The 15,344-nt window shown below is 41.0% G+C and overlaps 1 protein-coding gene across 4 annotated transcripts in view; it reads left to right on the top strand.

The window, feature by feature from the left end:
* The first annotated feature begins 213 nt into the window (after positions 1-213).
* Positions 214-15,344, top strand: part of adcy2a (adenylate cyclase 2a) — a 99,346-nt gene continuing 84,215 nt past the window's right edge. For 2 of the 4 annotated variants that reach the window (XM_030072636.1, XM_030072635.1), the window contains exons 1-2: positions 228-289; positions 10,734-11,351. In XM_030072636.1, coding sequence (XP_029928496.1) covers positions 10,800-11,351 — 552 coding nt within the window. In that variant the 5' untranslated portion in view covers positions 228-289; positions 10,734-10,799. Of the gene's footprint in view, positions 290-10,733; positions 11,352-15,344 lie in introns of those variants that run through there. The other 2 variants (XM_030072638.1, XM_030072637.1) reach the window with 2 other exon arrangements.

Genomic DNA, 15,344 nt, shown 5'->3' with positions numbered 1-15,344 from the left:
ATGAAAAGCAAGTTCTTTCTGATGTAGTTTAAAGGTTATAAATAAAAAGTTTTGGATGTGGGAATTCCCATAAAAAAACAACGAGGCTCCCATTTGGTCCAGTGTCGCATTAATCCCAAATAACCGAGAGAACGGTACCATGCTACAGGTTAAATTTCATGGTTTAAATTCCCGAGTTTCATGGAAGGCAACACAAACCTCAGACACCGGTGTGTCATCAAGGAGAAGTGTTTGTGGACAGACAGGAGGAAGAGTGGAGGTCCTTTCATGGCGTGTATCAGTATCTTTAGTGAGTAGTTTATCACACACTCTTCCTATTTTGCTGGCTTCTTCAACACAATAAATTTCATTGACTTGGAGCACTTGTAACAGCGGTAATCTCGCGTACACTAAGTATCTAATCTGACTTCCAAGCTAATGTTTGCTGGGTCTAATTAACTAGCTTATTGAGGCTGAATTTGAAAGGCTAACGCTAAATTAAATATCAGCTGTGCGCAGGTAACGTATGATTTGGAAAACACTGTTGCTAGTGTAATAATGACAAGAAAAATGAATACAGTTGTTTTTGTATGTGTAAACCGTGTTAATCTCCATCCTGAGTCACTAAATTGGCCAGTTTTATTTATTTATTTTGTTTACTGCATGGGTTGGGCCTTCTACCACAGCAAGAAAAATACAGTGTGAATGTCGGTGTGCTTGTAATAGGCATGTCTGCTATAAAATGTACATAGTGTGCATAATAATTTTCTTTGTAATGGTTACTGTCAGGCTCTTTAGCTCAGTCTGTAAGTCACATGGATAAACTGTTTCCTTCTGTTTCACTGTCACCACTGGGTGCATACTTTCAGCACCAGTAATTATGTTCAAATGAAAATGTAATCAAGCATGCAGATTGTTTAAATGCTTGTAAACCTACCCAGCTCTTAGGCTGTCATTTGCATCAGATAGCACATTGAAAGCAAAGCGCCTGCGCACGGAGGTAGGGTTGTTCAAATTCTGCAAGGCTGATTCTGCGTGATCTGAGAAACAAGGTTGTCTGCCATTTTTTCAAGAGTTTTACAAGTATGCCTGCCATAAATTGTCATCCCCATGTCAGTGCATCAACTGACCAGGGAGGTTTTCTGGGTAGGACAATTCTGAAAAGGAAAGTATGTGTTACTTTGTGCCCCATTTGGTTTCTGGGTATAGAGAGAATCATTAGAACTCCACAACATGTTTGTTTGTTTTTTTGTTTTGTTTTTGGAGGACCTCCATGAAGTGACAGGCACCCTGCAGGTAGTGCATACTCCATGTCCAAATGACAGTGAAGAAAACAATGGCCAAAGAGAGAAATAAATCTTTCCTCCTTTACAGCAGCCTCGTCTTTCCTGAAGTCTTCAAAGATGACGTCAATAGGCACATTGTAATTCTGAATGGCTGGCTGTTTCATCATCCCTTACTCCTTCTAAATGCTTAGGAAAAAGCCAAACTGCAACTTTTTACTGAATTTATTCATGCGGCCAAGCAAATAGGGAAATACTTGTTCACTGTTGCAGACAAAGTGGGGCTTCTGTGATGGCTGTGTTTGTGATGGAAACAGATGTCTCTGCATTTTTCTCTCAGTCAAGCTTGCCTGCTGATTTCTCAGAATGCAGCAGAGGGATAATGATCAGCATGAGGAGTAGTGTATTGACAACTAAAAGTAGTTTAGTAGTAAATCAGGAGCAACCATTACAAATGTGTGCATGCATGCATATATGTGTGTGTGTGTGTGTGTGTGTGTGTGTGTATCTGTGTGAGGTTTACCTAAAAACACAGTCACAGTCTCTCTATGAAGAAAAAGAGTCTGTTTTTCTTGACCTCCACTTAACCCAGACCAGGTCAATATCTGCCAGCTGCTTTCGTGCCTCTTCGTGTCTATGAGTGCTTGTGCTTGTATGTGTGTGTGTGTGTGTGTGTGCGTGCGCGCGCGCGTGCGTTCGTGCGTTCGTGCGTGCGTGCGTGTGTCAATTTGTTTGCATTCATCTCACCTCCCTCTGCCTCCCTCGCAGTCTATTTTAAGACTGCTCTTGTCACCATAGCACTGAAACGAACAAAGAACAGCACCACATATTTTTGTCACAATATCACATTCAAAAATCTGTTGAGTTATAATTAGAATTGCTTGGCGTTTAGACAAATGTCATCTGTGAAATACAACTGTCAAAAACCACATATGTTGATGTCAGTTATATTTTACAGTTTCAGAGTTTCCCCTGTGTTAAAACACTCCCCTCATTTAAAAACCCTTATGAAAATGAATCTAATCCCATTGAATAAAGAGCAAAATTTTGGATTTCATTGTTGTGTAATTTTTAAGGTCTAGAGGTGCACAAGTCACATCCAGGCAGACGTGAAAACCGAAAATATTGTTCTTGTTAACCATGTGCGACAGCCCTTAAGGGTGAGGCTAACTGACTGTGGCTCACCTGCTCTGTCTTTTTTTTTTTTTTTTTTTTTTTACAAGTGGACTCTATTGAGACTGCCACTTTGTATATCACTGTTTGACTCAAGTTGGGACAAGTGCTGATTTATGTAAAATTCATAGCTGATGTCAGTCTACAATTGATGTTGTGCATTCTTGTTTCTCAGACATGCATGTCAGGGATTATGATTGTTCTGCTCATGAATCCTCTATTTCGTAATAAGTACAGATGGCTGTTGATACCTGCGCTGTATTTCTACGTGACCCTTTTCCAACACTAGGTTGGTTTCCATCCAAATATATAGAAATTTTTGAGCTAATTTTGTCAAAATGCGCAAAAGAAAATGCGAATTTATGCCGTTTCCGTTAGTTTTGTTTTGCAATTATTGGGAGAAGAGTGCGCCGTGAGATGACGCCATAAGATAGCGTCTGTGTCCACTGAACAACAACAAACACTCAGCTGACACTCAACAGCTGATCATGGACAGATTCCTGCTGAACTTGTCGGCTCTTGGGAGAACTCTGGTTACTATTTTGGCAGCGCTAACTTCGTACCGAACCATCCTAAATAAGGAATAAGAGACTAATAATAATAATAATAATAATAATAACTAATAATAAGACTGTAGCATAGAAGTGTGACGTGGTATCCGGTCCAGTCATCGTTTATTCGCAAAACCTGTTTCCACAGCAAAAAGTCGTATTTTCTTTTATCGATACGCCGAGAAATCCACCCCCTCCAAGCGTAAAAACTTTTTTGCGAATTTTTGGCCGTTTTTCGAATTCCTGGTGTTTCCATCCAAGTTTTTTTTTTTTTTTTTTTTTTTTCGCAATTCCTGAAAATGCGAATAGAAATAGGTGGATGGAAACCGAGCTAGTGACTGTTGTGGCAGTGATAGGGTCATCAGCTGGGGATGACTATTCCTTATCCTGGTACATCTCCGAGTAGTGGAGCAGTGAAAGGGATGTCTACCTGCCACCCCCCGCCGCTGGCCCTAAGACAGTTTACGTCCCCATTTTGGATCCTTCCTCCTGAGCCAAAGCCCTAACTTTGTTTTCTCTGCCTCTTCAGCCAACTTCTTTATCGTTTCTCTCAGCTTCACACCTCTCACTTCCAGGTCTTCGTGGCTGATGTTCAGACGAAGACCCATCATCCCACTTCCACTTGGTAGCAGTTTGCCAGCCAGCCTTGTTTAGCACTCAGAAGTTAGTTTCAAACACTTGCTCTTGTTCCTCAGAGGCAGTCTCTGTCTCTTCCTCCCATGGGATGGGAAGCTCGATGAGGAGTACTAAACCACTGCATCACACCGGACATATGAGGGCGTGATCTCAGAAAAAAAATGCAGCTGCCTATCTAGGACAACCCTAATGTTCTAATCTCTGCCCCTGAGAGGAGAGTTGCCACAGGGATCTTGGGCAGGATCTTTCTGAACTCCCTCCTTGTCAGACACTGCATATGTTGTTTTGTTGCAAGCTAGCCTCAGTCCTCCTACAGCTGCTTGGCATACTTGAGGGGATTCTTGAAGAAGTTTGATCTTTACCTCTCCTTCCGTTTCCTGCGCCTACGGATGTGCTCAGGCCCTCAGGCATGCCAGCTTGCGCTGAAGCTCACCCCACAGCACCTTCAGTTCCTCATTCTCTGCTTATGTTTATTTCCTCCTCTGCTTTTGTATATGCAAACACTGCTGGACCAGTTGGTCTATTACTTTCTGTCTCCCTCTCCTTTTGTGCAGATGTGTGATTTGCTTGGTGGCAGTTTTGCTGAATCTCTTGTTGCCCTCTTGATACATGATGTTTGCAAACATGTTGAACTTTTCATTCATTGTGCCCTACAAAGAGTGCTCAAGTACTCTGCCAAAGAGGTCATTGTCCATTTGCCATGACTCCACTTCATTTGCCTTTGGCCACTTGATCTTATTCCTCCTTGCTTGCTACTTCCTGTTGACCTGATGGCTTGGCTCTGTTTTTATCTGGGTCTTGCATCCTGTTTTTGCACAAAAGGGTTTGCTTTCACCAAATGGCTCCACTTCTCTACCACCTGCTTGCCCTCAGCAGTGCTGGTGCACTATGGTTCTCTACCTGGCTTTGGTTCCTCTTATCTGACATTATACGCAATGCAAGGTTTCTGTTGGCCTCACCTGTTGCATCTCACTCCTCAGATGGATTTAACTTCTTAAGACATGGAGCAGTACACATATCAAACAGGAATCCACTCCAAAGGGAGTAAAACTACTTATTCCTCTCCATGGATGAACTTAGTGAGGTGGTGTCTTTTTATTGCATTGATGACGGCAATGACTGAAGCATGCCCATTGGTTGTACTTCCATGAAACAGGAGGTCGACATGACAGTCTTGATGATACCACATTTGTTTAAAAAGTCAGCTCAACCTGCAGGTGAAAGTTGTGGGGAAAATAGTAAATGATATGTTGGCTTCTGTTGACTTTAAGGACTAGTTCGCCCAAAAATAAAAATTGTATAATTATTTGCTAACTGTAAGGGAGATAATGTGTTTCCATAGTTCACTCATGTGGCTTGGATTGGCCTGGATCCATGACTAATGGAGTAATTTCATGGTCATTTAGGTCCTTTTGTGAACAGAATCGAAAAGAATCATCTCAGTTTAATCCAGTTGTTTTGGGAATGGCTAAAATGAAGTTGTGCCAACTGACAGACATACAAACTTATATGTTAAAATATTTTAAATCACATGAGGGTGAATAGGTACTGATATTGAGATTTTTTGGGGAGGGTAAAATATTCTTCTAATGAAACTGATGCTTCAACTGATGCTACCTACAAGATTTCGCTCAGTACAGCTTATTCTTTCATCACCATGTGCCACTGGCTAGACGACAGACACCCCAGTTATCAGCAAATATGGTTGTTTTTGTGTATGTATAGATTAATAATTAGGACATCACAGGAATCTGACATCTCCCCCTGTCCTGGCTTTGCTGGATTGCTTCTGGTCAAAGTCAGGATTTGTTTTAAAATTCTTCTCCATATTTTCAGGGCTTTATGCAGCATGGCTCTGTTTTATGTCCGCAAGTCTCTGATCCCTATTAAGTCTCTAAGGCCTTGTAGGTCCATTTGAGCAAGTCTCCTCCAAGATATCTCATGCTCAGGACTCCCCCTGGGGGTCAGGTCAGCTACATCTGTTTTTGTTTTGATCTGGGGTACTTTGCTTGATCTGGCCCTGTGTGTTTTGTAAATCAAATTTTAAAGCTTGTTGCTATCCTTATAGGCATTTTATCAATTCATTTTTGTTCATTGTTTACTTGAAGATATCAGCATGAGATGTTATTGTGATGTGTTCAAGACCACTTTTTTTGCAGCTCAAGAAGACTTTTATTCAGTGGTGGTGGGGCTCAAAACTTTGAGTAGTGGAGTGGCTGAGGCTGTCACTGCTGAAAGCAATACAATGTAGGCTAGATTCTAGTGAAACCCATTAACAAACTAGAATTTCTGAATGTTTATTTTTAAATGCATGTGGCTTAGTCTACTTTCTTGTTGTCATTGCTGGCTAAGCCATTAAATTACTCTCCCAAACAGCGAGTCAAACCAGACTGAGTCATGGCAGGCAAGAAAGAAGATTAAGTTGGCGCATAATGAGAATAGGGATAAGAAGGGTTGTTCGCTTACGGTATATATGTAATGGAATAATGTGTGTAAGCTACTTAATTCCATTCATGACTCAATATTACGTTCAGCATCAGTTTCACTTTTAGCTTAAGTTTAATCTCACTTTTACCTTTGTTTTCATGAAATAACCTTTTAAAATATTGAAAACACACAACAAAAATGTATATCTGTTTATCTTTAAGATTCTGTTTCTCTACATTGCAGCAATTGTTCTCAGCAACATCTGGATGAACCCACCTTTCCACATTTGCCAAACCTCTAACAACAACCTGTGCTCTTTCTGCCACATCAGCAAGAGCAAATAGGGGAGGGACAGGAAAGAGCATGGAGAGATGGAGGAAATAGGTCAGAATGGGATAAAGAAGGAGGTTAACAGGAGGAATAGAAAGAAGAATGGGGAAAGGAGGGGAAAATCAATAAAGTGGAGGAGAAACTCCAGAGCAGGATGGACTGGAAAAGAAATTAGAAGAAAAGGGAGAGGAGGCAGAAGAGGCAAATGAGGGGAAAGGGGATCATGGAGAAGAAAGAGGGTGTTATTAAAGGAGAGGAGGTGGTAGGTGGGATGTGAGCTAGAATGGCCGTTACAGGGTCTTGAAAAGGTAAGGGGAATGAAGGAGGAGGAAAGGAAGTAAGGATGTAATGATTAAAGGAGAAATGAGGAAGAGGATTGTGTTCAAAGTGGAGAAGGAAGATGTTAAGGAGAAACTGGGGAAAATATGGTGGGAGACATAAGAGGATAGATTAAGGTGAAGGATAAAATGAAGGAGGCGGAGGAGATGACTGCAATGAAAAGTAGAGACTGATGAAGCACAGGGGGAGGAGGAGGCAAGGAGGGCCCAGGTAACTCCAGCACTTCTAACAAAATTTACAGTGAGGGGGCTGACATTGCTAGCTGGCCATTAATATTTTCCTGCTATAGGCAGGTCCCTATGTCATTAAATTTTTTTATTTTGACATCTTCATTTTTTTTTTTTTTTATTATTATTTTTAATGCAAGACAAATGCCTCAATTGTGGTGGTAAGGCTACTGCCTACCAAAATAACTTGTTTCCCAGCAGAAATTTTTACTGACCACTCCCTATTTAAACCTTGACAATATTTGCAATTCATGGAAGAAATCGTGATGTTCTAAGGGTCATTATAATCAGTCCTTGGCTATGCTCATCAGAAAAAGATAGCTTTTGGCCCTATAAGTGGCTTATTAAGTCAACAGTTTGTGTTGGGGAGTGAAAAACTCCATATTGATTAAACAGTCCATTACTAATTTAACTGTATTCCATGTTGAGATCATTTAATTAATTAATCATTTAATTTGAAAATCATTCAGTCATGCGTATGTCAACAAAATGTATTTGCCAGACAACAAAAAGCCTAAAGATCTAAATACCTTTAGATCAGAGGTTTCCAAACTTTTCAGACCATGTACCACTATGTACCAATCCAAATTTCCCAAGTACCACCCATGTAGGTCATTACTAGTTCATGCTATGTCGGACGGGACATGATGTCATCCCACGTAACCGAGCACAGGCAAATTTGGAAATTTTTTAAATGATTAGAAACTTTTTACATCATTGTAATGTGATGTGTACATGTAATTGGTGCCTGCAGTAAAATGAAATTAAATGACTGTATTTTGGTTTTAAATTAAGGATTTCCCAGTTGGAGTGCAATTATTAGGCCTTTGAACAAGACTCTTCAGCACCATGGACAGAGGCCGTGTTTACTATCAGCGACAGAAAAGTCGCTGATAGTAAAATAGTTTTTAGATAGGTTTCATTCAAATGTTTCAAAACATTTGAATGAAACCAAAAACATTCCAAAAAGAAAAAAATCCACAACAAGAAAACCCAATGAAACTCTCAAAGTACAACCGATGCATCTTTTGACCTCTTTGACCTTTTGACGCAGCCTCACTGCGGGTTGCATCGCAGAACTCTGATTGGAGCCATTCTGATATTAGACTCCCTTCTGTTCTGAAATTACACTGGCTCTGTAACAGTGGCCTACCCGTTTTCAGTGAAGCATGTTCGTGTCACTGTGATGATATCAAGAGTGGCAAATCTATAGCTCAAATTACCATTGGCTGGTGGTTGAAAATGGATGGGTGGGGGTGGAGGGCAAAAATTGCTTGCACCCCCTCCAACCCCACCCACCCCCACCTCCACCCCCCATTTTGAAGGAGTCAATATTCAAGTGATGTTTGCAAAGCTATCTGTTACATCATACTTTGTAATGATAATGAGTGCTCATTTTAGAAAACAGTTACCTTTGGTGCTAAATTGGCAATAATGTATCCACCAGATAAAGGTCCATACTAATTAGATTAGATTAGATTAGATGAAGATTTAATGATCCCTGTGGGGAAATTGGGTCGTTGCTGCAGCAGGGAATTGGATAGAGATAAGAACAGAGCGAATGCAGAGTATTGAACATAGTGCAACAAATAATTACAGCAAAAAGATCATATTGAAGATAATATGACAAATAATTGAATAAAGATAAGGCATATTGTGTTACAGGCCACCAGATGTATTCTGTTTCTAGGTCCACAGGGACAGCACATATACACGCAGGGTGTGGGAAGTCGACATAGTTTCAGGACTATACCAGCTGTCAAGGCTTGGTGCCTTGTAACAGTGCCAGCTATGATATAGACATCAAACGACAATGCATAATTTGGCTATAGTTTTTTAAGAATTACAAAATAAAATAAAAAAGAAAATAGGGGTAAATAAGTTTTGTTAAAACTAACTCATCTTCCATGCTTAAATTACATCTGTTTTGCTATGTTTACAACATTAACAATTATAAACAAGGCTTTTACATATATGAATGCCCACCTGAATACATTTAAATCTTGCATTTAGCTTTAGCATGCATACTGTTCTTTTTATGTACTTACATCTCATTTTTGGATATATATCTGGATGCAATGTCAAAGAAAGGGATTTTCACTCTTAAAGCAACCCAGCAATAAATCCCATTTAACATGACCTCCAACTTGGTCTGTCATCACTTATTTGGTTTTCACTGAAATGCATCTCATACTAAATAATTGTTGTCTTTGACATATACAGTATCTTCCTGTTGCTTAACCAGACAACTGTTACACAACCATAAAAAGCTGACTTGACTATGTTGCATAGTTGTGATCCCAAAAAGGCAAAAAGAAAACAATATTAGCAATCGCCAGCTGGCAACAACGTGTAGGCTATTGTCTCCTTATAATTTTGAAAATTCCTAACAGTTGCCATGCAACATCCTCCACTACAAATAACACAAGTAAAGTCCTCCATATTAACTGTCTAGGCAAATACTCGCTTACATCACATATGCAACTCGCTTGTGGTGAGGTCAGCCAGTTACCATTTTCATGGTTTACTACAAGGGGATTTTAATTGTTGTGTGGTTGTTTTGCAAAAGCAGTCAAATACAGAGGACAACAGAAAAATTTATTTTTGGAAAGTGACAGCTTTAGTAGGAGGAGACTTATTTTTAACACTGGTGGTGATTTTTGATTGTGGCCTTTATGTGGTCACGGTCTTCCTCTCCATTTTTTTTTTTGTATAATTTGGTAGGAAAACAGCATCACTAAACACACACTCAGCCTGTCAGCCAGAGTCATCAAACACACAAACACCCCAGCACAAACAGGCAGTGTGGACCGGTCATTTGGCAGCTTGAATTGCAGGGTGGGCCACCTGTAATGTGAATGATGCAGCAAATCTAACAAACTGGAACAGCAAACACAGATACAAGTAACGGTGACAGAACATAACAGTCTAAAAGGTTTGTTATAACATCATCAAGAACTGCACTGTGCGGTAATACACAAACATTTTAAAGTCAGCTTACAAATGGGGTGAGGTTAGGTTGTAAGGAGATTAAAGGGATGTTGAAATCATCATTTATTTATCTTTATAAAAGCAGCACTTTGGACAGCACCCCTTTCCATTATGTTTTGGCTGAATTTAGTCCTGCAAGCGTACAGCGTGTGCGTGTGTGTCTTTGTGGGTGTATGCATTTGTGAGTGTGTGATGCATCTTTGTGTGTCTGCATGCCCTTGTTCCATTTTATTTTCTGCTAGAGTCTGCTAGAGTGAAGAATGGGAGTTTTCTGTCATAGACTGATACCCACAGGTGGATAGTTCCACCTTACATATTATTTTTGTGTCTAACTATGAAGCAGTAATTCCCACCGCTTTACCTTTGACCAGTAAAAGCTGTTTCAACCAGTCTGGCATTTAGGTAAATTGCTTTCTAACTGCGTGGGGGGAAGAGAAAGGAGGGAAGGGGAGGATAGGAAAGTGGAAGTGTGGGGTGGGTGGTTGGACGGGGGCTTCTCAGCTATAAATCATAATTTTCCTGATCGAGCTGCAAAATACAGACCTCATAGTTTTAGTTTTTTTTTTAATCACCCTTTATTTTTCATCTGTAATTTGTAGGATTTTACTGGGTTGGTTAATTGCATCATGCGTTAGTGCTGGTGTGTGTTTTCATTCTCTGTCCTCTGCTCTTGCTTTCTCTTGATTCCTCTCTCACTTGCTGACTTCTGCTGCTGCTGCACCTCCCCCTGGCCCTCCCTCCCTCTCTTTTCTCTCTCCACTTCCCTCCCACTTTTTCCCTCCCTCTCTCTTCTAAAGAGCGCTCAGTCTCTGCGCTCCCTTCATTCCCCGTTCCAACATGTTGGCAGGAGGAAAAAGAGGAGGATGCTGCGCTCTACCCTCGGTGCGTTCTTGCCACCTCTCCGGCCGGCGCACACTGCCTCTCCCTCAGCCTCAGACTCAGCCTCTGCTGTCAGCTGTCTCCGCCTGAAGGACTTAGGAGAGGAGGTGGAGGAGGAACCCCAGGATACACTGGAGATCAGGAGCTCTCACACCAGGGGCTCTAACAGGAACAACAACAGCAGGAGAGTGAAACAGGGCAACTGCTCCTCATCTGTGGTGGAAACTACTCCAACCTCCGCCGCAACCCCCTCCTCCTCCCCTTGCCTCCCTCCATCCGCTTCCTTACTTTCAGCCCCCAGATCCATGTGGCAGGAGGCAATAAAGAGGAAGAGGTACCTGCTGGACCAGGCAGGGGAGACAGGAGAAGGAGACAGAGAAGGAGGAGGAGGTCAGGAAAGGAGGAACAGGTCCCCAGACTGGCTGTATGAGTCGTACTACTGTATGAGCCAGCAGCATCCCCTCATTGTGTTTCTGCTGCTCATAGTTATGGGAGCCTGCCTGGCTCTGCTGGCTGTGTTCTTTGCTTCAGGACTGGTAAGTTCATTGACACACACACACATATACATATAAACTAGTGCATACAAGACCATATGCTAATAGGCATGGCATTCCCTGTTTTTGCATAAAATGTTGCATGTAGCCCTCTTGTCACCTGTGGTTTTTAGTGACTGTGTAGGAAAAGTATATATCAAGTGGAAGAATATATAGACCCTCACTTAATATGCACACAAGTAAGGGCAAAACAGGTATGCATAAGAGTGCATATGCAAGAGCACATGCCTCCACACACACATACAGGAACACATACAGACATTCACATGCATATGTACACACGCACAAGCACACACACAGACACTCAGACACACAGACTGGCTTGTCCCCCAGTCGGAAGCTCACATTCTGTCCCTCATATTCTGTCTTTCTCTCTCTCCCTCACAGACACACACACACAAACACACGTGCACATTAACACACAAACTGGCTTGTCAAACACCTATACACACACATACACACTTACACAGTATGTGGTCCTCATTGCAGCACTAATGTGAAGAGAAGGCAAGGGACAAGATAAAAGCGAGGTGGGATAAGGGGCTTAGTTATTGTCTGAGCTCATGGTTGATTGAACTACAGAAAGGAGAGTTGGAGCGTAAGATTCAAGGTCTGTTTCCCTCTGTCGCTGTTTTTGAAGTGGTTATCTGTGCTCTGCAAACATACCGTTACTTAAAAGCATATTGAGTGGAGGAGGTGAGGCACTCTCTACATAAAAAAAAAAAAAAAAAAAAAACAGATTCGTTAAATCAATGAAATGATAAATTTGCTTTGTAGTGGCACATTTTCACTGGTTGTGATTTAAATCTCAAAAGACCTATGTGATTAAATACATTGTATTGAATTAAAATGATAAACTCTTAGGTTGTATTAACAGAACATAGTTTTTATAGCTTGATACATTTCTGCATTAAGAGATTTTGATGTCTGTCTCTCTGTGTGCTGAGTCTGCCATTGAGAGGGGATTAGGCTGAAACACACAGAGAGAGAGAGCACTGACACACACACACACACACACACACACAAAGGTAAACACCAACTGTGCACAGTACTCTACTCTCCATAAAACAAAACTCTACACTCACTAGGGAACCACTGCTCAATAGGAAAATGTATGCATAAAAATACAAAACAGGATCTCAAAAAAAACAAACAAACAAAAAAAAAAAAAACAGTGCAGGACAGTGATTTTCACACATCATTACATCCAGCCGACAGATGGTAAGGTCAGTAACATCAATGTCTACGGAGCCAGAATGTGCATATCCTTAATATCAATGGAGTCACTCTTGCCTAATTAGTCAGCAGATGAAATGCCTTAGCACAAAAATAAGAAAACACAACAAAATTGTATGGATGCTATGTTATCACGCAGCTTTTGATGGTAGGTTGCACTTAAATAATCCCCTACTCATTTCTGCATTTGTAATAATATTGCTTTTTACATGATGTGCACATGAGGAAACATTTAGCAGGTTAAGTAATTACCATTCAGCATTATTTTACCATGGTAATTAACTGAATAACAGCTTGTATATTTACCAATGAACTGTCCAATTTTTTATTTAATTTTGAACTGATTAAGTGGTCGAATCAATCTGGCTGTCTTGTTTGCATAATTAGGAATAATTTTCTTCAAAGCTTCGTCATGTTGTGGAATAATGTGAAAGTATTATTTAACAGTCAGCCGAGAGGAGGAAGAAATATTCATGCACTTAGGTGACATCGATGATGTTGAATTTGTGCTGAAAATGAATGCCCTTGAACTCTTTGGTGCTAGAGGAAATATGTCTCTCTGCTGCTGATAACAAAGACTCTCTGGGTTCACAGTGAATAAACATCCCAGTGAATGCCGCTGCCTATCAGGCCACCGCTCAGTCTGCCTACCTCACATTCCCTCTTGCTTTCCTCCTCCATCCCTCTGCTGGGTGAGCATGGCTGTTGCCGTCTCTCCCTCTGTTTCCTTGTTTTTCTCTCCCTCATCCTGTCTCTTGATGCCAGTCTCTCCCCTCACATCCCCAAATCACTATCCGTCTCTCTCCCTTTGTCTTTCTTTCTTTCTGTCATGCAATCCCTTCATCCTGCCGGCTGGGTGACCTAAATCCTGTGCTGTTTTGGAGCTCTGCTCGGGGCGAGACAGAGCTTTCTGTGGGTCTCCACCGTCACACACATCCACTCCTGTCCCGGTCTCTATGATTGTGTGTGTGTGTGTGTGTGTGTGTGTGTGTGTGTGTGTGTGTGTGTGTGTGAGTGAGAGAGAGAGTGAGAGAGAGAGTGAGAGAGAGAGTGAGAGAGAGAGTGAGAGAGAGAGAGAGAGAGAGGGATTGACAGAGAGAGAAAGAGACAGAGACAAATAGGGACATGAACAGTTGCAGAGAAAAAAAATAACAGGAGAAAAGTAGATGGATAGATAGGTGGATAAATGGATAGATGGATAGATCATGTACTAATAAAGGTATGATAAAACCAGAATGTAATCACTAATGTGGCTGCTGTGAACCAACACAGCACAGCACAACACGGCAACCACTGATCATATAATTAATATTTGTCTTCTAAAGGGCAGCCAAAAACAATGGGAGGTCTAGTGAACTTATTTTCTCATAGATGGCATATAAAATCCTTGTCTTCACACTAACATTTACAGACATTCACTGGTTGTTCTGGTTGGCACAGTAGTATCCATTTCCCTGCAACCAATATACCTTTCTTTGTAAAGGCGTGGGGTTTGGAAAGTGCTACTTACTGTTTCTTGAATTAGATCATTTGCTTGATTGGTCAGTGTCAGATTATTTTAGTTGATGTGTTTGCACATCCCAGTGGATGCACAATCAAAAGCGGGCAGTGAGCAAGTGATTCATCTCCCATCAGGCTTAAGTTCTGCCCCGCCCCAATCCACACTCACACCAGTGGAAAGGCAGTGCTGGGATATAATGTGGTGGTCAGTGACACTGTATGGGGGGCGACTTATAAAGTTAATACCTTTTTACTACTTTAGCCACTTTTGACCATGATGACCAATCAGTATTATAATGCAGTGATGAAACCATTCCTGTGATTTTTTTCTTGTTTTTTGCTTGTTTTAGCTACTTTTACTAACTTGGTTAAGGCAAGGCATCTGGATTCTTCTTTTATAATGAATGAATGAATGGATAGCTACATAAATAAATAAATAAAGGGCTAGATACTGTGTTAACTGCCTAACTGCCAGTGCAAACAGGTTAATTCGGTTTCATGTCTGCGTATTATTAGATATTTTTATACAGCTCATCTTCAGTAAATTTTGGGACAACAAGAGAGCTGTAGACCTGCAAAGATAGAGGCATTTAAAGCTTTGATTGGGTTTCTGGATGTCTGATTGCAGCTGTTGGACTCTGGGTGGTGGAGCCCAAAGTGATATCCCTTCATTAGGGTGGGTGGTGGTGCCCCTGGTGGTGGTTGCAGGCAGAGCACACAAGTCATTTCGCAGTGTCATCCCCTATATCCACCTTGAAGAAAATCTCCTGAATTTTTTATTAGAAGTCTCGAATCTAAGTGTGTTTCAGAAAGGCAGCAGCAAATCCATTATGGATGTGACTTCGGGTTTTCTATTACTAGTGGCTCTTTAAGATTTTTCCTCACTCTATGTTCTCACAATTCTTTTTATGTTTTTCAGTTCGACAGGAACTTCATGTTATGTGTTTAAGTGAAGGGGATATGAATATCGATGAGTGAGCGTCATTAAATCTAATGATATACTGCATTTTCTTGTACATTCAGCCATGTTGAAATTGTACTTTTTGTTAGTGTTACTGGATTTTGGTTTGACTTCACTATCTGGGTTTACACTTGATGCTTACATTTGATGGAGTTCAGTATTCTTTTGCGATGTAGTTTTCTAAAAGCCAGATTCATCTGATGTTTTTGCTATCTCTGTTTGTATTGAAGCCAGAGCTGAGATATCAAAACACAAAGAAGAGAAGTGCCTCTTAGAAT

Source organism: Myripristis murdjan, chromosome 16 (genome assembly GCF_902150065.1).
Source record: "Myripristis murdjan chromosome 16, fMyrMur1.1, whole genome shotgun sequence".
In the NCBI taxonomy this organism is placed as follows: Eukaryota; Metazoa; Chordata; class Actinopteri; order Holocentriformes; family Holocentridae; genus Myripristis; species Myripristis murdjan.
This window is presented reverse-complemented; position numbering and strand designations above follow the sequence as displayed.